We start from the raw sequence: 22,790 nt of genomic DNA on the forward strand, positions 1-22,790 counted from the left end.
TTTACTCAGTATGATGCCCTTGCGTAATTTACTCAGTATGATGCGTTGTCGCCATTATTATTTAACTTTGTGCTGGAATACGCCATAAGGAAAATCAAAGATAGCAACCAGGGCATAGAGTTGAACGGCATTCACCAGGTTATGGCATATGCTGATGATGTAAATTTAATAGGGGATGATTGGAGAACAGTAGAAATAAATGCAGAGATCTTATTAAACGCTTGCAGAGACATGGGTTTAGACGTAAATGCAGAGAAAACTAAATACATGGAAGTGCGTCGGGACCGTAATACGGCTAATTGTGGAGGCGTTAAAATATTAAATAATACTTTTGATAAAGTGGATACTTTCAAATATTTAGGATCAATATTAACAGACGAAAATCATATTCACTAAGAAATTAAATGTCGACTAAAAGCAGGGAATTCGTGTTACTATTCGGTTCAAAATCTCTTGTCGTCGCGAATTCTGTCGAGGAATTTGAAGCTTAAAATATATAAAACGATAATCATGCCTGTTGTTCTGTATGGTTGCGAAACATGGTCGCTTACTCTGAGGGAAGAACATAGACTGAAAGTATTTGAGAACAGGATCCTGAGAAGAATATTCGGACCCAAGAGGAACGAGAATGGGGAATGGCGGAAGCTTCATAACGAGGAACTACATAGTTTATACGGTTTACCCAACATTGTTAGGGTCGTCACGTCTAGGAGGCTTAGGTAGGCAGGTCATGTAGCTAGAATGGAAGAAAGTAGAAACGCTTTCAAAGTCTTGACTGGTAGACCCATAGAAAACGACCATTAGGAAGACGTAGGCGCAGATGGGAGGATAATATTAAGATGGATCTCGCAGAGATAGGAATACAAAGTAGAAACTGGATCCAATTAGCTAAGGATAGAAGTCAGTGGAGAGCTTTTGTGAACGCGGTACTGAACCTCCGGGTTCCATAGGCCATAGAGTTAGTTTAGTTAGTTTTTATGATGCTCTTATTCCGCCAAAAATACCAAAACTCGATTTAGGGGCCGTTCAAAAATTTGTGTCCCCTGATCCAAATAATTCAATATATTTCATTCAATCAAACATTTTCTTGTACGCCCCATATTTTGAGAACTATACATAGTGTAGCAAATCCAAAACTAAGAATTTACTGAGCATGATGTGCTTATTGCGAAAAAATACGAAAACTCGATTTAGGGTCCTTTCAAAAATTTTGTGGCCCCTGATCCACAAAATTCAATAAATTTCATTCAATCAAATATTTTCTTGTACGCCCCACATTTTGAGAACTACAAGTAGAGTAGCCGACCAAAACTAACAATTTACTTAGTATGATGTACTTATTCCGTTAAAAAAAAAAACAAATATATATAAATATTCGATTTAGGGTCCGTTCAAAAATTTTGTGGCACTCTGATCTAAAAAATTCAATGTATTTCATTCAATCAAACATTTTCTTCTACGCCCAATATTTTGAGAACTACACACGCTGTAGCCAAACCAATAGTAATAATTTACTAAGTATGATGTGCTAATTCCGTAAAAAATATGGAAACTCGATTTAGGGGCAGTTCAAAAATGTTGTGACCCCTGATCCAGAAAATTCAGAATATTTCATTCAATCAAACATTTTCTTGTACGCCCCATATTTTGAGCACTTCATATAGTGTAGCCAAACCAAAACTAACAATTTACTTAGTATGATGTGCTTATTCCATATAAAGATACGAAAACACAATTTAGGGCCCGTTCCAAAATTGTGTGGCTCTGATCCAAAAAATCCAATATATGTCACTTTTTTGTACGTTTTATATCTGGAGAACTGCATATAGTGTATCCAAACCCAAACTATCACTTAACTCAGTATGATGTTCTTATTCCGTAAAAAAATATGAAAAGTCGATTTAGGGGTCGTTCGAAACTTTTGTGGTCCCTGTTACAAAAACTAATTATTGGCCAAGAGAGCAATGTTTTGATGCATTTTTTGTATCATTCATAAAATTCTTGTATACTTCATTGGATATTATTCTAAGTGTTCATGTAAATGTTCATAGTGTTTGTTGAATTTTTACATCTTAATTTTTGTTTCTTATTTAGTTTTCCTTGGTAACACGAAATTAAAATTACAACGATTAAAAGCTACTTATTATCGTGATTTGGCTTCCATCCATTCGACAGAGTAGTAACGTAAAAAGTGAACCAAGATGTGCCATCATTTTGTCATAGAGTAAGAATATTACGGCTGCCACACGTTGTTAACATAAACTAAACATAGAAGTTCAAAATTTATATTATATATGATAAAATTCGAATACATGAGACGAAAGGATAAATTTTATTTATACATAATGTGCATGGTAAATGCAAGGGAATGACATAATTTAATTAACCATAACTGTATAAGAGTAGTAGATGTACTGTTTCGTGGTTCTTCCTATATATTCCAAATTAAAGTACTGGAATTTAAAAAATTAAACTCCAAACCATCTGTTAATTATTGTAAAAATCAATATGATTTTGGCAGGAAGACGAGGAAGATATTTTTTTAAACTGTAAGAAACAAATGCAATTGTTTCCATAAAATTACAATTTTCACATCAAAGAAGTTTGTAAATAAAAAATGAAATAACATATTTATTTTAGGCCATTTCAAATAAAGATAGAACTGCAACTCAAATGCAGTTTGTAACTCACTTACTACTGGTACTACTTTGGTAATTCGCCAAAGGAGTGAGTCGAATTCAATATGCATATTAAAAGTAAATGAGTTTGCACGCTTACAAGAAGGTTTATCGGCTGAAATGTTTAAGGTCGATGTAAAGGATTGATCCATATTTTCTTGGCTCTAGGAAGTACAACAGATGTAGATGCAATTATCACCATGTTTCTGTCGCTTCTACCCGTCAAACTTCGCAAATACAATATTTTACAGAGGATGAGTGATTCTCTGAGTGGTTTTCAGGACAGGATTGAACAAGGGAAAAAATCATAACTAACAATAAATACAAAAATAAAGTTTATATTCGTTGAAATATACCTCAAAGACTGATTTTCGTATATATGTATAAGAATTAATTAATATAAACACCATCCAATTATAAAATCTCTTATTTATCAGTATGTGTGATCATCTGATATCAAGAAAATTAGTATCGCAGACGTTTCCTTGTACATAGAAAACTTCTCCTTGGTCTGTGTGGATTTATGAAGTTTGCATCCTAACTCTTTCCAGTAAATTTCTCTTCAAAACTGCAATAACATTTTGGATAATGTTTTATAAGTAATATGCCAGGTTTCGCGTATTTTCATGTAAGTTCTTTTTATTCAAATCAAGACTAAACCACACAAATAATTTGGTGAAAAGTGAACCAGCAATCATAAAATACTTACGGTGGGAAACATTCTAGTCAAAACGTACTAATGAAGACATTCTACAAAGTCATGGTGATATTCTCCTTCATATGTCATTATTACGAAATCAGAATGTAAATTTTCTTGTAAAAGCAACTATAGTGAAATCCAATATGAATGTGATTATATTGTCGATTGTATTGTATTGTGATTGCATATAGAATTATATTCGGGACGCGATGCCCTCCTCCATCAACCCTCTCGTGTCACGTCTGGTATTTTGTGATTGTATTGCAGGCTGATTATCCACAACATTGCTTTAACTTCTTCAGTCCATAGGTGCATATAAGTGCACCTCTTACTTTATTTTTTTCTTCTATTCTGAGGCTTGTATCGTAGTAAAAATTCCTTTGTAACGTTTGTGTATCTGCCACCTGTGTTTATTACTCATCTTGTTCATTAGATGACATGAACAATCATTATATTTCAAGCAATACTTAAGGTAAGTGGGGCACTCTTATACTAAAATTGACACCAAAGGAATCAAGATAATCAAAGTAAATATGTAAAAAAAACTTAAATATTTTGTCAATATTATTTTTTTAAGTCAACACATCAGCCATATATTTGCGTAGCACAAGCTGTAATTCGGCAAGAAAAGTTTTCCTATATTGCGATGTCCTTTTTAATCGCGAAAAATTAATTATTACAAACCTGATATATATATATATATATGTATGTATGTATGTATGTATGTATATGTATGTAATGATGGATCATGCGTCTTGATACACATTCGTGACTTTTAACTCTTTCGCTGCTACATGACGCCATATACAGGGTCATTTATACCTATTGCTGTGTGCCATTGAAAACTAAAAACGCAATAAAACTCACCACATAATGTAACTGTTTCGTCGCTTCCATCACCACAGTCATCGTCAAGGTCACAAACAAAGTAATTCAATATGCATCCCCCTGATTCACATAGAAACTCATCTGGACGGCATGTGGGATTTCCTGTTTGAAAAATCATTTTTTCTTCGGTATCACTAATACACCTTTATGTTAAGCATTTATTATAATTTTACATTTTTATAATATCGATTTTTTGTGGTTATATATATATATATATATATATATATATATATATATATCGGGTGTTTCAAAACAACACCGACAGTCTTTGGAGAGTGATTTCTGACACCAAAATAAGACCAAAAGTATAGACCAACCTGGGTGCACAAGCGCTTCCTTTCAGAGTTATAGGCTGCCGGAAACAAAAAATAATAATAATAATAATAATAATAATAATAATAATAATAATAATAATAATGGTTCACAGCTCCAAGACTATGGGATCTACCGTAGTCGGGTCAAGACTTCATTTAGGAACTAATATGTGCCCTATCCAAATATCCATTTTTCAGAATCCTAATGTACTTCCGCAACAATTTTTACAGAGGTAGTTTGTGAGTACTTCAATTTATATGCTGGTAGCCAAACTCTCTCTATAAAAATTGTTGCATGAGTACCTTAGGATTCTGAAACATGGATTTTCGATAGGGTACATATTAGTACCTACAGTAAGTAAAGTCTTAACCCGACTACGTTAGGTCACATAGTTTTGGATATATGGGTCTCTAAAGTTCATTTTTTCATGTTTTCCGCAGCCTATAATTCCGAAAGGAAGCATTTGTGCACACAGGTTGGTCTATACTTTTTGTCTTATTTTGGTGTCAGAAATCACCCCCCAAAGATTGTCGGTGTTGTTTTGAAACACCCTGTCTTATATATATATATATATATATATATATATATATATATATATATATATATATATATATATATATATAGAGAGAGAGAGAGAGAGAGAGAGAGAGAGAGAGAGAGAGAGATTAACACGTGAAGTTAGTTATATATTTGAATTATTGAGTTCGAAAACCGGTCATCTCTACCGAAGCTAATTTGAGAGGTGTGACAGACAGAACTAAATTAATCAATATGTATCTGACATATAAGGTTATTTCCATTTTTGGACGGTAGACAAACTTTGAGTTCTACTATCCGAAAATGAAAACACCCTATATGCCAGATGCATATTGACTAATTTAATTTTGTTTGTCACTCCTCTCAAATTAGCTTCGATGGAGATGACAGGTTTTCGAACTCAACGATTTATTTATACCATTAACTTATATGCGTGTTTAAAAAAAATGAATATAGCAGAACAAAGGAGGAATAATCTAGTGTTGTTTATTTGTATTTGCAGTAAAATGCCAAACAATTTTCAAATCAAATTCAGAGGATTTGAAGGAGGTAAATGCACTGCTAACATTAAAGTTCCAACAGATCTCAGAGATGTGGTTTGGCATTAATGCACAAGTCACGTTACATATTGTTTATAAACTATTAATTTGCACTTTTCCATTGGAAGTTCATTGATGTAAGTAGAAGTTCATAATCCAAAACTTAATCAGTCTATATTAATTTTAGTATTTTGGAAAACATCACTTTCCCGCTTTCTGTTTCCTTTCAATACGAAAAATAGGTTCCTTTGTAATCACGTTTTATTATCTTTTCAAATATTAGGACAAAAAGCTCGAAAAAATCTCAAGTAATGTGATCTATATAAATCTGAACGCCTGTTTCTTATGATCTTTCGGTTTAGTAACAAGGAAAGGACATGAACCTGTCATCCGGACATCTGAATCAAACCTAGTCTATTCGATATGCATAACAAAGATGTGTTCATAAACAAAAATTAGGTGACATTTACAGCGGAGTAAGTCCCTGGGATCCATTAACCCTATTAGTATAAGGAAAATCGTAGACCCGCAGTAAAATAGCCATTACATCAACACTGTTCATTGGAAAGTCATGGTGTGTAGTTCATCCTCTTCAGCATGAAACAATCTTTCCAGAGGTGCCATGTTTTTGAGTCTGTAACGTATTTGAACAGGGAAAACTGGGATAATGTCGGGAAAATTCCCTCCAGAAATCCCTTCCATCAACTTTGAACCCCTCTGGAGTCGCCTAAGTAAAAACACACAATCTAAATATATCGCAAATAATACTATAGGGGATAAGAAATGTGTGTACCAAGTTTCGTATTGATAGACAGAATAGGTAAGGCGGGAAAGCGTCTTTTGTTATACAAGCATTTCCGTCATATCTATTCCGTCTATCAATACAAAACTTGGTACAGTTATTTCCTATCCCTATAGTACTTTTTGAGATACATTTAGATTGTGAGATTTTACAGGGGGTACTCCAGAGGGGTTCAAAGTTGATGGGAGGGACTTATGGAGGGAATTTTCCCGACTTTCACCCAGTTTTTCCTGTTCAAGTACTTTATGAGCCCCAATACACAACACCTCTGGAAAGCTTGTTGTATGCTGAAGAGAATGAGCTATAATCCATGACTTTCCAAACAACATTGTTGATGTAATAACTATTTCACTGCTGGTCTACGACTTTCTTTATACTAACAGGGTTAATGGGCCCCAGGGACTTACTCAGTTGTCCATGGCACCTAGTTCTTTTGCGTATGAACATATCTTTGTTATGCTTATGGAATAGACAAGGTTTGATTCGGAAAAATTTGAATGAAATCTTTAAGTTTTACGTCCCACGTATATGTCGGTTAGGCTAAAGGAGACAGTGATGATGAGAGATGAGCAAAATGGTGTAATGAAGAAGGTGGGAGAAAACGAAAACCCCAAGAAAACCCGGAAGAGCACGGTGTTTGTCCACCACAAAGTCCACACGGCGCGAACCGGAATCGAACCAGGGGCCCCAAGCACAGGAGGTGAACGCTCTACCACTGAGCCACCGCACCCCCAAGGTTTGATTTGAATGTTCGGGTGACAAAATCATGTCCGTTCCTTGTAAGCAAAATTCACGTGGAAAAATAATAATGCTACATTCAAACTGAAAGGTACGAAAGCAAAACTAAACGAGGATTGCCATTATAAAAGTGAATGGATGTAATATATATATATATATATATATATATATATATATATATATATATATATATATATATATATATATATATATATCTCATGTAGCAATGTATTTTCGATAAATGTGGCAGAATGCATTCTAGTGGAATATATTTTAAAGTAAACACTGGCATGTAATAAATACCGTAAGTAATTTCAAGCGTTGTAAAAGACGTATTTAAAGTATCATTTTAATGAATGAACTTCTTTTCATCCAATACAATTTAGTATAACAATGAAAACAATAAAAAGAACTTAACGCATATTTCAGGAGCTTCGTCCTCTCCATCAGTGCAGTCAGGATTATTGTCACAAACCCAGCTCCTAAGTATGCATTCCCCAGACAAACATTGCTATTCATATGATTCACACGTTTGATTTCCTATTAAGAAACAAATTCCTTTGTTGTATCTGATTTGGAATTAATTTAGTAATTCATTGACTCTACCTGATAACCGCAAAATACCTTAAATGCAAACTTAATGGGCTCTGGTAGCTCAGTGGACGTACCCTTCATGCTAGTCTAGTGGCTACTGCGTGTATATTTGGTGCACATGGTCCAAGGTTCAATTCCCGGTGGGGATGCTTTGGAATTTTAATTGTCCTCGATGTTTCCGTGTTCGTATCCCTGTTCTTACATGTTAATGGGATAAACTAAAATGAAATAATAATAGTGGTAATTAAAGAAATTATGTTATTTAGGAACGTTATGTAAATCAACTAATTTGGAAAGAAAAGTGGTAGAGCGTTCGCTTCTGGTCCGTGGGGTCAGTGTTTCGATTTCAGCTTGAGAGAGTTTGATTCTAAGTAGAGTTTATGATGGACAAACATAGTAGAACGTTCTCCCATTTCCTTAGGCTTTCTTCATTCCGCCTTTCATTCAATCTCATTATCATCGTGTTCTTTAGCTCACATGATGTAACGTGAAACGTAAATTTGAAAGACTTAATTTGATTTCATTTTCATGGAAACTTACTATTCAAAATATACACAAAGTGATTCATAATTGTACTTTAAATTGTATTTAAATTGAATATACGTTAATAATGTTTAAGGAAAAAGTTTGTACTTGTACTACACATTGGTTTGTGATATTGCATTCAATTACAATTAATTTTTACTACCAATGAATGCAAAGGATTACTGAATGTTTCCTGTTTGACCATCCTGGGATTAAAATGAGTAAGAAAAGGGAATGGTTAAAATATAATGAAGACGGAAGAAGGACATAGAAGCAGCATGGCAGCACTAGTCGTGAAATACATGTGAGTTTAATTTGACAGATGCGACATTATAGTAGACTTCCAAAACTATTTGAACTCAAGATTGAAACAGATCATTAATAATACATTTCTAAATTTTAGCAGAGTAATAATAGTAAGGTACAAGTTGTATTTTCTCTTCAGCAGTAAATCAATTTAGAAAATCAGGTCTTTACTATTTATTTTGTTGTATGGCGATTAACATTGAAACTGAAATTGAGTAGTTTTTGCTAATTGTTTCCGACTGAAATGAATTTTGGTAGATATTCATTACATGCATCAAATTTAGTTTCCATCGTTCCACTTTAATTAAAGAACTATTCGACCGAGTTAACAGGCTTAAAAGTGTGTGCAAAAATGTATAGGATCTTATGAGTTTCGTTATTACACTTTCTTTGAAACTTTCATCATAAATGTGAAATGATTAAATTATTCATTATGAAAGAATGAACATTTCAGCTAATACGTAGAGTTTAATATAGAGGGACTTATAAAGGTGGAATTTAGATATCACTCTACATTTATCTTGAGAAACACACTTGAAACTTTTAAACCAATAGATAAAGCCTATTACATGTTGTAACCTGCAAATATCAACAGGAGACATTGTTTGATATACTCTGCAACACACTCGAGTAACGGTAATGCTAGGTTAATATTTTTTAAACAGTGCTACATTAGGTAGTCCCATATTTCAGGTCTACATATTAAACGAATACTCACAATATAATATTTATTATTCATTATTAGAAGTAAAAACGCTACAGTACGAGAAACATGTAAACATCCAAACTTTAAAGGCGTCTGCAACACTGAAAGCAAACATATGGCGGATGTTTCATTGTGTATGGAAAGTACGTTAATTTCGAATACGATGTCCATGATAACAAAACATTTTTCAGAAATAGGAACAGAGCTACAAGGGATTTAAATGTTTACATTTTTCAAAATTTTTTACTTCGAGAAAGTGCTTACATAAGTATTCATAGATGCTTTCGAGTAAACATAAAAAACATAATGCTGTTTACAGCGATTTGATGTCTCAATCCGTTCTGAAAATTTAAAAACTTGTGTCCATATTGATAGGTTGATTGAAATGATGAAATGTCGCGAAATTGATTAAAATATTGTAGTTTTGGGAAATTATTTTGATATGGTGCTTTCTTTTGCGTACATAACATTACAACAGTTGTTTTGTTGCATTTATTTCTCGACCTTTCACAATTATAAACAGTGTTACAAATGTTTCCATTGTTCATCATATCTCCGGAAACGAATTGGGATATCAAAGTTCTGTAGACGATAATTATCTTGATGTTTATCGGGATATCAAACTTCTGTAGATGATAATTATCTTGATGTTTATCGAAAATATGATAGTTGTCTAAGAACCTTCTTGGATAAAACATTTAGAAAATTACAAATTTTATAATCCATTTTAACTTTGTTTTTATCTTTCAGTAATACGTCATATCGCGGCCGTAGTATTGAACACTAAGGTAGACACTGTTTATTGATATGACCGTCTAATTTGTTGTAATATTCGTGTAGATGGCACCAAAATCTATTTGTGAAAACTTGTTTTTGATATGATAGCGTTCCTAATTTGTAACAGAAAATAATAAATGTAATAAATGTAGTATTGCAAGTTTTCGTTTAAGATGGATCTGAAACACGTAATAGCTTGACACAATGCATTTTTAAAAACTACAAGTTTATGCTGTGTTTTCAATATTCACAATGAGGTTTTAATTCAGAGTACGTCTAACAGTATTTCCTATCGATAGTGCTATGATTCATAGTTTCTCGAATTATGAATCATAGTACTATCGAAAAGAAATACTGTTAGACATACTCTGTCTAACATTATTTTCTGTTAGAAATACTGTCAGATATATATATCAAAATATCCAAGTTTCAGAATCCCGCGGCACTTCCACAACAGTTTTTATAGAGGTAGTTGGTGGTACTTCAAATCATATGCCCATAGCCAAACTTCTTCCATAAAAATTGTTGCATGAGTGCCGCAGGATTCTGAACATGTATTTTTGGATAGCGCACATATTAGTTTCTAAGTGAAGTCTTGACCCGACTACGGTAGGTCCTATAGTTTAGGAGCTATGGACCTTAAAAATTCATTTTTCCATACTTTCGGCTGCCTGCAACTTCGAAAGGAACAATTTGTGCACCCAGGTTAGTCTGACTTTTGTCTTATCTTGATATCAGGAATCAGCTCCTAAACGTTGTCGGTGTTGCTTTGAAACACCCTATATATATACGGTGTGATCGAAAAATATGGTGAATGGTTTATTTAACAGCAAGTGATGATGCTAAAACTATTTGATAAAATTTGTTCGATAGTGTGATCCATTGAAACAGGCAGCGTCAAGTTCGAACATATTCTGACTTGTCAGTCAGCGGGGGGCGCGGTTGTTCAGTGGTAGAGCATTCACCTCCGGTGCTTGGCGTTCCTGGTTCGATCCCAGCTCGGGCCGTGTGGCCTTTGTGGTGGACAAACACCGTGTTCGTCGGTTTTCTCGGGGTTCTTCCTTTTCCTCCCACTTTCTTCATTCCACCATTTCACTCATCTCTCATCATCACCGTCTCCTTTAGCCTAACTGGCATAACCACGGGGCGTAAAACTTAAAAATTTCATTTCATTTTTTGTCAGTCAGCGTCTAGAGCTGCTAGAGTGAGGTTGTGTTTACCGTATGTGTCACGCATCATGGATTTCGAACAACGCGAGAACATTAAGTTCTGTTTCGAGTTGCAAATAAGTGCCAAAAAACTCATATAATGTTGAAATTCGCATATGGCGATAACACTATAACTCTGAAGACTGTTTACAAGTTGTACGAGCAATTTAAAAGCAACAATAAATAGGTAGAAAACTACAAAGTTCAGGACGTCAACTAACCTCAAGAATACAAGAAAATTGCAAAAAGTGGCAAAAAGTGTTCCTTCAAACAGGCGGATAACTATTCGAAAGCTTTTCGAAGAACATAGCATGCAAGAACTTACGAGTCCATGCAAAGCATTTTAAGGACCGATTTGCAAATGAGAAGAGTGTGTGAGAAGTTCGTTCTCCGGCTTTTGACTGAGGAGCAGTAGGTTTTGGTTGTAAAAGAAGTCTTCCAAACATGCTTCCAATGAAAGATTCGACGCTGGGAAAAGTGCATTGCTAGCCATGGACAGTACTTGCAAAGAAAATAAATCAAAATCCATGTAAGCTTATTACTTTGTTTCTAATATAATTATTCACTTTATTTTGGATCATACCTCGTATAGATAGATAGATAGATAGATAGATAGATAGATAGATAGATAGATAGATAGATAGATAGATAGATAGATAGATAGATAGATAGATAGATAGATAGATAGATACAGGTATAGATATAACGAAAGAGAGAGGGAGAGACTCATTTAAGCTAGTAGGATCATTACCACTTGTCCCTTCTTCAGATGTACCATTAGCTACTTCCATATCTTTGGCTAATCTTCTATATTCAATTAGTTTTAGTTTCTTCGGTGTGACTCCTTCGTTATTCTTTCCATAAGCTCTACCCAAGACCTTCTTTGAAAGCTTTAGTGGACATCCATTGGTATAGTCAAACGAATACATGATGACGATAACTGTAGTGGAAATGAGTAAAAGCATGTCAGCCTTCATCTTCACAATCTGTAATATAAAAATGATCGTTAGCACACGAACTATCAAAGAGGTCATTTTGACCCCTCACCGTTATTCACCATCCTCTAATTGAACATTAATTAAAATATGCAAAACATATTACACCACTTTTCTTCTCTCTAACTAGTGTGATTATATCCTAAATAGCATATTTCAATTATTTTTGGTTTTCTTTAAAAATGATGATTTACCTAGAACAACCACAGGGGTCATTTTGACACCTTCGTGTTTACTTCGAAAATGAAAATGAAATATTTGAGTTTTACGTCCAACGGTTATGCCGGCTAGGCTAAAGGGGACGGTGATGATGAGAAATGAATTGAATGGTTCAATGATCATAGTGGAAGGAAACGGGTGAACCTCGAGGAAACCCACGCAGACGATGTTTGTCCACCACAAAGTTCACCTCCTATTTATCTTACCCTGGATAAAAAATGCCTTTTTGATTCTTGTTTATACTTTTTTATCAAGGTGTATAATTACACCCTGTTAATAGAGTTTTCAGATATACCCTGATTTCAAGAAGGTTCCAAAGTAGGCAGGAGATATACCTTAACAACAATGGACACCCAATGTTTCGGAGAGAAGGCAGAAGTGTTAGAAACCGGCAGCACCATGTTTCTTTGTGTTCGCAATAGCGTGTGATGATATGTATTTCGTCACGGTATATTTCACGTTTTCCTCTCTTATAACCGTGAAAGAAAACATCGCATCATGCGTTTTTACAAGTACGAGAGACCGTGCTGCTGACGATCCTTAACACTTCTGACATCGCGCCAAAGGATTCCGTGTTCACTGCTCTTAAGGCCTACTTTGGACCAATCATAAAGTCAGAACATATCTCTAGATTTAGTTGATGTCATGACTGGGAATTTCACCCTGCAGGGGACATAGGTGTAACAATTTTATACGTTAACCTTTCTATAAAAGAGTATGGTTTCATGGTTGTTTCATATCATTTTTATTAGGATCTGAAGACAGCCTTCGAAGTTAAACCATTAAACTCTTCAACGGCTAACAGCGTTCATATTGTAATTAACCAGCTTCAATGGGTGCATTTTCACTCATAGCTTTAATATAAATATTATGATTTTGATTTTTTGTTTTGTCTTTTAAAAAATATTTGTTCTGTTTTGTTCCATGTGAGTTTTAGCAGATTCTGTTCACAGTCTTTGGAGTTAGATAATGAAGGTTCTCAAATCAATTTGATATGATTTTGATTTTAAGGTACCGTTCAGCAGCAACGCTACGTAATACGTAGACCTACAGCTTAATGCGGTATCCAAACCATATGCCCTCAAAACAGAACAGAATCCTAGTTGGCAAAGGTACGTACGCTCAACGCTTAGGTACGAAGGATCTTGCTGTTTGTGTTAACATCACGTGGTGTTCAGGTATAGTTCCGTAACTCGTAGACCAATATAGTTGTACAGTCACGCATGTTTTCTGGCGTTCCTATTTTATTAGTGTTAATTTTCAACTTTTAATTAAAAAGAAAAAATACATCGAAACGCTCTAAAGAGCAGATTTATTTAAACAAGACTGTACAGACGGACTTATAAAACACTAAACTATAAAAAATAATAAAAACACTAAACTGCAGAAAATAATAAAATCGCTAAAATATATTAAAAGTTTTAAATAAATGACAACAAATATTCCTATTTCTTTAGGACTATCCTATGAACTATATATATGTATACAGAAATATGGAAACACCTGTAGTTGGCAACACGTCAGATGTATGGGTTGGCAGTGATGTCGTGGTGCCTGCACCGCCGAACCGCTGGTGTTGGTGTGATAGGTCGGTCTCCATACTACTTCAGGCGCAGCGAAACAGCAGTGTCCAGTTTGCAGTAGACGGAGGTACTGTAAAATGGGAGACCTATCAGATTTTCAAAGAGGGCAAATTGTTGGTGCGCGGTTATGTGGAATGAGTATGACGGCAGTGGCTACTGTGTTAAGTGCGTCGCGTGGAACAGTGTCGAAGGTGATGACGTCCTACACAACACACGGGAAAACCACATCGGGGAAGCGGAACAGTGGGCGGAATAAAATCATGAGTGACAGGTCACGCCGGGTGTTAAAGCGCATTGTCACGCAGAACCGTCGTTCCACTGCGGAGCAAGTGGCGGAGGAACTCAATCAGCACCTCCCCCACCTTTGTTTCGACAATCACAGTCCGCCGCGAATTACATGACATGAACTTACAGGGTCGTGTTGCACATGCCAAACCACTCATCAGGGACCATAACGCTTTCGCACGCCGCAAATGGTGCCGCGAACATGCACCTTGGCCCGTTGAGGACTGGAAACGTGTGATATGGTCGGATGAGTCATCCTTCACCCTATTCCCACCCACGGGCCGTGTTTATGTGTGGAGAACGCCCAAAGAAGCTTATGATCTGCAGTGTCTCCGCCCAACTGTGAAACATCTCGGCTGCTCGGTGATGCTGTGGACCGCAATATCATGGTTTTCATTGGGTCCTGTGGTCAACGTTAGCGGACGAATCACTGCCAACGATTATGTCGCAATTTTAGGAGATCACTTGCATCCTATGGTCGGGATGTTGTTTCCGGACAATGACGCCATCTTCCAGGATGATAATGCACCCATTCACACAGCTGGCGTTGTTGCAGCGTGGTTTGAGGAGCATCGGGATGAAGTTCAACACCTCCCCTGGCCCGCCCAACCCAAAATCTCAACATAATTGAACATCTGTGGTCCGTCTTGGAAACACGACTCCGGCGACGATTTCCACCTCCATCCTCTCTCACAGAACTGGCCGATGCCCTGCACGAGGAATGGTGTAAAATTCCACTTGCTACCATTCACGACCTCTATGCCTCCATCCCACGTCGCATCAAGGCTGTTCTGAAGGCGAAAGGTGGCCCGACACCATATTAATCTGGTAAGTTGCAATTTCGTTCAGGTATTTCCATTTTTTTTATCACCATCTGTATATATGTCTTATGATATTATGTAATCAAAATGTCAAAATATCAAAATGCAATCAAAATATTTGAATTAAATATATAAATATTTTAAAAATATAGTCAAATAACTAAGTGATATTTACAAGTATATTTATATTTGTAATGAAAATTACTGTATTATTCTATAAAATATTCCTTAATTAATTATTTTCCTTCTATTTTCTTCTATTTGTTTTTCTATTGGACAAAACATAGTTCAACGAAAAAATATTTCTTCTATGAGAAAGTCTGAAAGCACATTTCTAATCCATAAGGCCACTGATGGGGTTATTTTAAAAGACAACTGTATAAAAAAAGACTAATAAAGAACACATTTTAGACAATACGTTTATATGCTTCTTGATTGATGTCAGTGATGAATTAAGCGATAAATCAGATCTTAGCTGTCATTAGCTTCTAAACGAAAATAAAGTTAATAAAGCTAGCTGATAACATTTTATAAATTCAAAATAAATTTATAACATCTCATGAAGCATTATAACCTACGATAATCAATGACTCCGTCTGAGCTCTGTCATTTTGTTTAGTTACTTCCACATTCATCAAGTTATTTGAATGAGGTACAATGTTCTACATGAATAGGTTAATTATGATATTAGCGAAGGTTTAAACATATGGTCAAACTAAAGACGTGTTAACTATAACGAAATGTACACCATAACTTATAGGATTAATATTTTGTTCGCAAATGTGAATGTGTAGACTTTCTCAATACCTGCGTTTATAAGAACAACATTGAAAATTTATAACGATGATGAATTGTTTATTTTCTTATCAAATCGTATTTATAATTATCTCTCAAAAGAGTGTTTTCATTAATAAAGTGACGAATTGGTAAGAAATGTAAATTATGATCCATTAGTACTAATATTGACATTTACTATAGCATAGCCCATGGTTATTTCATGCATTAACACTAATAATTACGTAAAATATTTTCGTACGAACAGCATTCTGAAAGGTATAATTGGTAGAAAACCACTCGAACAATCATTTATGAAAGGTTTAATTAAATATTTATGGAACTGTTATTTAATTAGAGAGCAATGTTTGTGAGCGGGAGGAAGTGAGATTGCATGATATGAATAAATTACCAAAATAATTAATATGCAAAAATGCAAATGTGGGAGGAATCTTTATATGAATACTGACAATTACTTTAAATTAATGCAACCTCCAGCCACAAAGTTAATTTACTAAATTTAGTTCAGTCGGTAGAGTCTTAAGTAGGATAAAATTAAAATTTTGAAAAATAAAATAAGATTCCTGTTAGCATGAAACTCTAATTTACAGGTTAACTATGGTTTTAACACCCATCCTGTATGCGAAAGATACCCATAATACTTTCATCGTATTTACGATCCATTGATAGACCCAGCTTCTGGCCTGAAAAGGAAACAAGATAGACAAAAGGGTAACACATTACCTTGCGGCCATACTGCAAACAAGAATAGAAGTCAAAATTCCAGTGGTAATCTTTTTTTTTAATGCACCACTTCAATAATTCCAGATGCACAAAATATTTTATACACAAGAGCACTCGCGCGCGCGGTCTCGCTATGAGACCTGAGAAAAAGAAAAAAATATTTCCTTTTAAAATTTCTTTATCACACTTTTGAGCTCTCAATTTTAATCGTTCGTGCACGTTTATGGTTATTGCGCCGCGCTCTTCTTACTTGCAGTGTCTCTGCTTTCACTATTGTATACACTTCCTGGTAGGATTTCTTCCGATCTTGGGGACCATGCTCCTTTCCCTCCTGTCGTGCTGCTAGGCTCTTTCTACCGTCATCTTTCTTCTGACATTGGATTTCTGCTACACCAGTGGCGGTTCAACGGGGTAGTCCTTTGTGCGATAAAACTAGCGAATAGGTTTATACGTGAAGAAAGTTCTCACTAGACTGTCATCATGTGACACACTGGCGTTATATTGCACTAAACCCGCCTACTGAATACAAGCAAAAAGGCTCAGTTCTTGTATTAAACGGTATTTAAACAAGCTATGCTATAATTTAGCATCAGACATTGCCTAAAGGATCAGGCATTGAGTTTGTCTTCATTAATACTGTTACTAACTTTAGTTTTCACTGTAAGTAACGTTAACAGGGGAAGTGTAACGTAAAATTGCAAAAGTTACTACTTGTGCGAAGCACTTCACAAAATATATGGTAAAGCATTGTCTCTTCCCACTAGTAACTTTTAATACATGTTGCACTTTGTCTGATATCACCTCGTAGACTTTTCGTAAAACGCACTTTTGTAAATGTTAGCGCTACCTCCTACGCTCTCATTCTACCAAGAGAATATTAGTTCGGCGTAAATGAAGAATTACCGGAGGTAAATTACCTATTAATGCTCATTTCCAAGCACACACGCACTAAGTATATGTTTGTAACTAAAGCACTGTTATTTCGAACACATAGCTGAATGCTACAAAGTTTCAAGTAACTGACGGTTAAACAAGACTCCGAATTTCGTGTTCGAAGTTCACTATATCGCGATTCAAGAGGAACTGTCCTTCCTGGTTGTCCCCTGTAATGTTATATTCACTTCAAGGTTCATTGTTTCCTCCAACTTTTGGGTTGGGCCAATCCACTACAGCCCGCTTCACTGGAATAGGGGTGAAAGGTACATCCCTCACCTGTAAGCTTCCAGTGACCTAGATAATTCGATATACAACGCTTTTTCATATTCTTTTGCACTTTGTAGTTCACTCCAATAACATCGTTAAAAGTCACTATGAGTGTTTGATAGCTTATTTATTAAGCTTCAGTTTAGTATATTACACTCACTCACACTGTGCTGTATTTACTAGAAATATTAAAATAAACACCAAAATTATTCAAACTTGGTCACTTGACATGTTTACTTACACAACTTGACAGGTGGTACCACCTATCGGCGACACCAGGAACTGTTTGTACAAGTGACATTGAATATTGTAAATTACTGAAACTGATGCATTGAAGAATTGTGCTTATGAGTTGATTACTTATGTTAATTAAACAATTTAAATAAGCTACACCAAATGCAAACAAATTAAAATGAACCCAAAACAAAGCTGTCGTAGCCTGACACATCATAATAAGCATTATAGAGCTGTTTGAGAATTCTCTTCTCTCTTGCAACAGCATTGCATCTCGTCTAGGTTTTAAAAAAAACTGAGGTTTGTGTTTAGTCTCTCTGAATACCTTCCACAACCATCAACTAGGCCTAAAACTGCCATTAGTACAAGCCATTTATATCAAACCAAAATATATATCGAGCTAAATATATCTAAAACTACGGGAACACCCAGAAAGTTTATTTACATAACATAACACATATTATTATACAAAGCATATATCAGCGGAGCAGACGACCACTATCTTTTGACAGAGACATCTAGCGGATGTCACGGAACAATTACAAACAGCGTTCTAGACAACTACCACTATAACTCAAGTGGACTCGTCCATAATTTTGAAATTGTCAACTTCCCTTTCTCTGAGAGTGTTCCGTTGACCATGGGACGCTTCAAGAGTCTAACATGCTAAAAATGGGCGTGTCTTAAAAAAATAACACCTCTTTGTATCCTGCATTCTCTCATCGATACGCTAAAATTTTTATGACTTTTAAAGCATTGTATTTGTAGGCACTGTGTCTCTATAGTGATAGTGTATGCTCCTACCTACAACAACACTAGGACATGAGACTAGCTATCCATCTAAGCAAAACCTGAAGCTCATAGGTATTCTATCCTTATGAAGATGGTTACATTGATTCCTAAATCTTCCACGACGTGGGAGTCCAACGCTCCGTTAGGAACACATGCTTTCTTTAAGTTTTTTTTTCTCTGTGAGGCTTTCTCTGCCTCTCTGCAAGCAAACTAGCGTATCTAAAATATAGAATTTTCTCTCTTCTTCGCAGTCAATATTAATTAATATCAAAATATCATTGCTTCACTCTGAAGTCCCGTCCTGTTGCTCGTTAATATTCAGTTACATAACAAAATAAACCATATATATACATAAAAACACTAATAAAAGTTATATGCTACCGCTGATACGTATGTAAATATCAATAAACTTTATATGCAAATCCCTAATTAAATTGTAATAATATTCATAATTTCACGCAAAAATTAAATATGTAAATCATCTTAAGACACAGTTCATGTGACGTTCACATTATTCCCCTCCTAAGGAAATGCAACCGTTAATCGCTTACTCGTTACATTTTCTCAGAAGAGGTGCCAATATACTTTACGTAAATCACATACATATTCCGTATATACTACACTTTACGCAAAATTTTCCCTAAATACATGAATATATTCTAACAATAATAAAATAGTAAACTAATCACTAATAACAAATAAAAATAATCCCTAACATGTCATAATCACTTCATAACTTATCATTATATACGAAATTCATCTCTCTACATTATATCATTATTCATCTGTAGTATTACACTCCGCGCAACAACTCTCTTGAACGCCAGACCTAAGGAGGTGCGTCTGGGAGTGTATACTTCTTCAGCTCTCCATCCTGTATGACGCGCTGTGTTTACTTCCTGCTTCTCCTACGTCATCAGGTCAGCTGGGTCCTGAGGAGGCGTGGCTTCACGCTGCACGTATTTCTTCAGGTGAAACACGTTTCTCTTCATTAACACTTCTCTAGTTTCAGGATCACCGAGCGTGCAGACATTATTCTGCGCAGCGGAGAGTGTCAAGTAAGGTCCCGCGTAAAGGAGCATCATCTTTTTGGTTATGCCAGAGAAAGCGTCAGACTTGGGAAAAGCTCTCACCAGTACCAAATCTCCAACCTCGAAACGCGCTGGCTCGCGACGTTTATCGAAGGCCTTCTTTCTTCGCTGTGCTGACTTCTTCAGATTACTTGCTGCTAGCTCGACATAATATTGCAACGACTTGTGTCTCTCGACTTCTGGGATCTCGAATAATCTCGCCAATTCTCTAGATGGTGATTCTCCCAGGTGCACTTGGTATGGACTTAAACCAGTCGACAGATGTACGCTTGAGTTGAGACACTTTTCGATTTTCTCAAGATGTTTGGGTCATTCCCTCTGCTTGTCATGGCACAATTTTCGTAACATTCTCACTGTCGATTTCACACCCACCTCAGCCATATTTCCTTGGGGATAGTACGGAGTACTATAGATGGGCTTAAGGTTTAAGTCCGAGAGTTCCTTCTTCCACTTGGCACTTGAAAACTGTGTCCCATTGTCCGTCAATATGATCTCAGCAGACGGGCACAGTTTCAGGAACTCCTTCAGCTTCTTCAACGCTGTGTCTGTGGTGGCCCTTCTGCACGCATACAGTCCTATCAATTTCGAGAAAGCATCCACGCATACAAGGATGTACGACACGTTGCCTACCCCCACAGGGAGAGGCCCCAACCAGTCCAAGCATACCATGTACCCAGGGCGGAGCACTAAAACAGGGTTCAGTGGTCCCGAACGATACATGTGAGGGGGGGATGCTTTCTGGCACAAACCACAGGAAGCTGAGAACTTCTTTATGGCACTCCTCATCTTCGGCCATACAAAATATTCAGTTAACATTGGAACAAGTTTGCTAGCAGACAGATGTCCTCGCTCATTGTGGTAATATTCCAACAATGGCTGCACAAGCACTTCCGGTATGCAAATCCGTAGACCAGAACGGTCACGTTTACATAGCCGTCCATTTGAGAGCAAGTACTGGTGGTTCTCGCTGGCTGTTTTCCCTGAGTTTTCCTGGTTCTGCAGCTTTCTCTTGACGTCGCCAAATACAGGGTCAGAAGTTTGCAGCTCTGGCAACACTGCAATCAGTTCCCTCAACTGACTCGGAATGTGTGTCAGTATAGTCATAAGCGATTCATTCAACACTAATTTCTTTGCTTTATCAAATTGAACCCCTGTATTTGGTGGGTACCTGGAGTGGTAATCACTTAAGTTGTCTTTAGACTTCACATACTCGAACTCGAATGAAAGCATGTTTAAAGTTAGTACCCAACGCATCAGACGCTGTGACGTAAGCCTACATAACAGCAGAAAACGTATCGATTGATGGTCGCTACGAATTTTGAAGTGATTGCCTACCAAATAGTGCTTAATCTTGCACACGCCATCAATTACACCAGCCATCTCTTTCTCTGAAATCCCATAATTACGTTCTGCTGCATTAAAGATGCGTGACGTCATCCCTATTACACGGACCTCGCCATTGTCGTCTAGTTGGTAAAGATGCGACGAACAACTTACATCGGAAGCATCACATTCCAAAATAAGTTGTCTGTCAGGGAGCGGCTTCTTCAGCACTACTTCCTCTCTGAAGACTTCACGTATCTTTTGAAACGCTACGTCATGACATGGCAACCATTGATATTTCACTCCCTTCCTTAACAACTGAAACAATGGATATAATATTTCTGAATACTGCGTACTGAATATTCTGTAGAATTGACAGTACCCAATAAAACTTCTCAATTCTTTCACATTTCTAGGTTTACGAAATTCCATAACCTTCTCCAGTTTCTCCTGCGACTTCTCAATTCCAGCAGGCGAGAGGTCATAACCAAGAATATAGATTCTACGCCGCGCAAATTGGCACTTTTTCAGTCTTAGGGTGAGACCGCCTACTTTTAATTTTCCCAAGACAATATCAAGATGGCGCAAATGTTCATCAAACGAAAATGACGATATAGTTACATCATCAACATAATGGCCACAAAATTCACGACACTCATCCCCGAGAATGGAATTGATCGCACGCACACATGAAGCCAAACTTTGCTTGGTCCCAAATGGTAGCTTCTTAAATACGTACGTAATTCCGTCGTGAAGGAAACCTAGATATTTCTGGCTGTTTTCTTCAACTAGAATTTGCTGAAATGAATCGACTGCATCCAAACTCGAAAACCAACGCCTTTCACATAAATCTTGCAACGTACACAGTGCAGGGATTGGTTGATCGAATTCTGAGCGCGTAATGGCTCCGAGCTTGCGCGCATCCAGGCAAGTTCTCAAGGTCCCATTCTTCTTCGGAACAATTACCAGTGGGCTAAGATAAGAAGTGGGATGTTTCTTTATGATACCCCACGCCAACCAACGATTTATGGTATTAGTTACAGCCGTTCTGTGTCGCAGAGGGTAAGGATACATCCTAGTCTTCATGGGTCGGTCATCGGTCACTTCAATGGAATGCCAGTAGTTCCTAACTGTACCGGGCTTCTCGTCAAATATGGATCGATGTTTGTAGAGCACGTCGTACAACTTTTGCTTTTCATCCCCACTCAAATCCGTATACTTTTCGACATGATCTTTGATATCGTCGGGTGTAGCCTGGGTTCGAACCTTCGCCCATTCCTGTGGCGAGTAAACAACATTTGCAAGTTCGGCTGCAGTTGGGAACTTCCCATCGTCCAACTGGCTGCGCAGGGTAGCCAACTCTTGCTGGTGGCTTCCACCTGCTGACGCTCGCTCGAACTGCTCTGTAGTCAG

The 22,790-nt window shown here is 36.5% G+C and overlaps 2 protein-coding genes across 3 annotated transcripts in view; both read right to left on the reverse strand.

The window, feature by feature from the left end:
* LOC145680809 (uncharacterized) overlaps window positions 1–22,790 on the reverse strand; it is a 708,231-nt gene that overhangs the window by 556,983 nt on the left and 128,458 nt on the right. The window lies entirely within an intron of this gene.
* LOC145680811 (uncharacterized) overlaps window positions 1–22,790 on the reverse strand; it is a 107,191-nt gene that overhangs the window by 69,106 nt on the left and 15,295 nt on the right. For both annotated transcript variants that reach the window (XM_081751885.1, XM_081751884.1), the window contains exons 2-3: window positions 12,065–12,299; window positions 4,246–4,368 (exon numbers count right to left, since the gene is read on the reverse strand). In XM_081751885.1, coding sequence (XP_081608011.1) covers window positions 4,246–4,368; window positions 12,065–12,290 — 349 coding nt within the window. In that variant the 5' untranslated portion in view covers window positions 12,291–12,299. The remainder of the gene's footprint in view (window positions 1–4,245; window positions 4,369–12,064; window positions 12,300–22,790) is intronic.

Source organism: Thermobia domestica, chromosome 3, assembly GCF_964235325.1.
Source record: "Thermobia domestica chromosome 3, izTheDome1.hap1.1, whole genome shotgun sequence".
In the NCBI taxonomy this organism is placed as follows: domain Eukaryota; kingdom Metazoa; phylum Arthropoda; class Insecta; order Zygentoma; family Lepismatidae; genus Thermobia; species Thermobia domestica.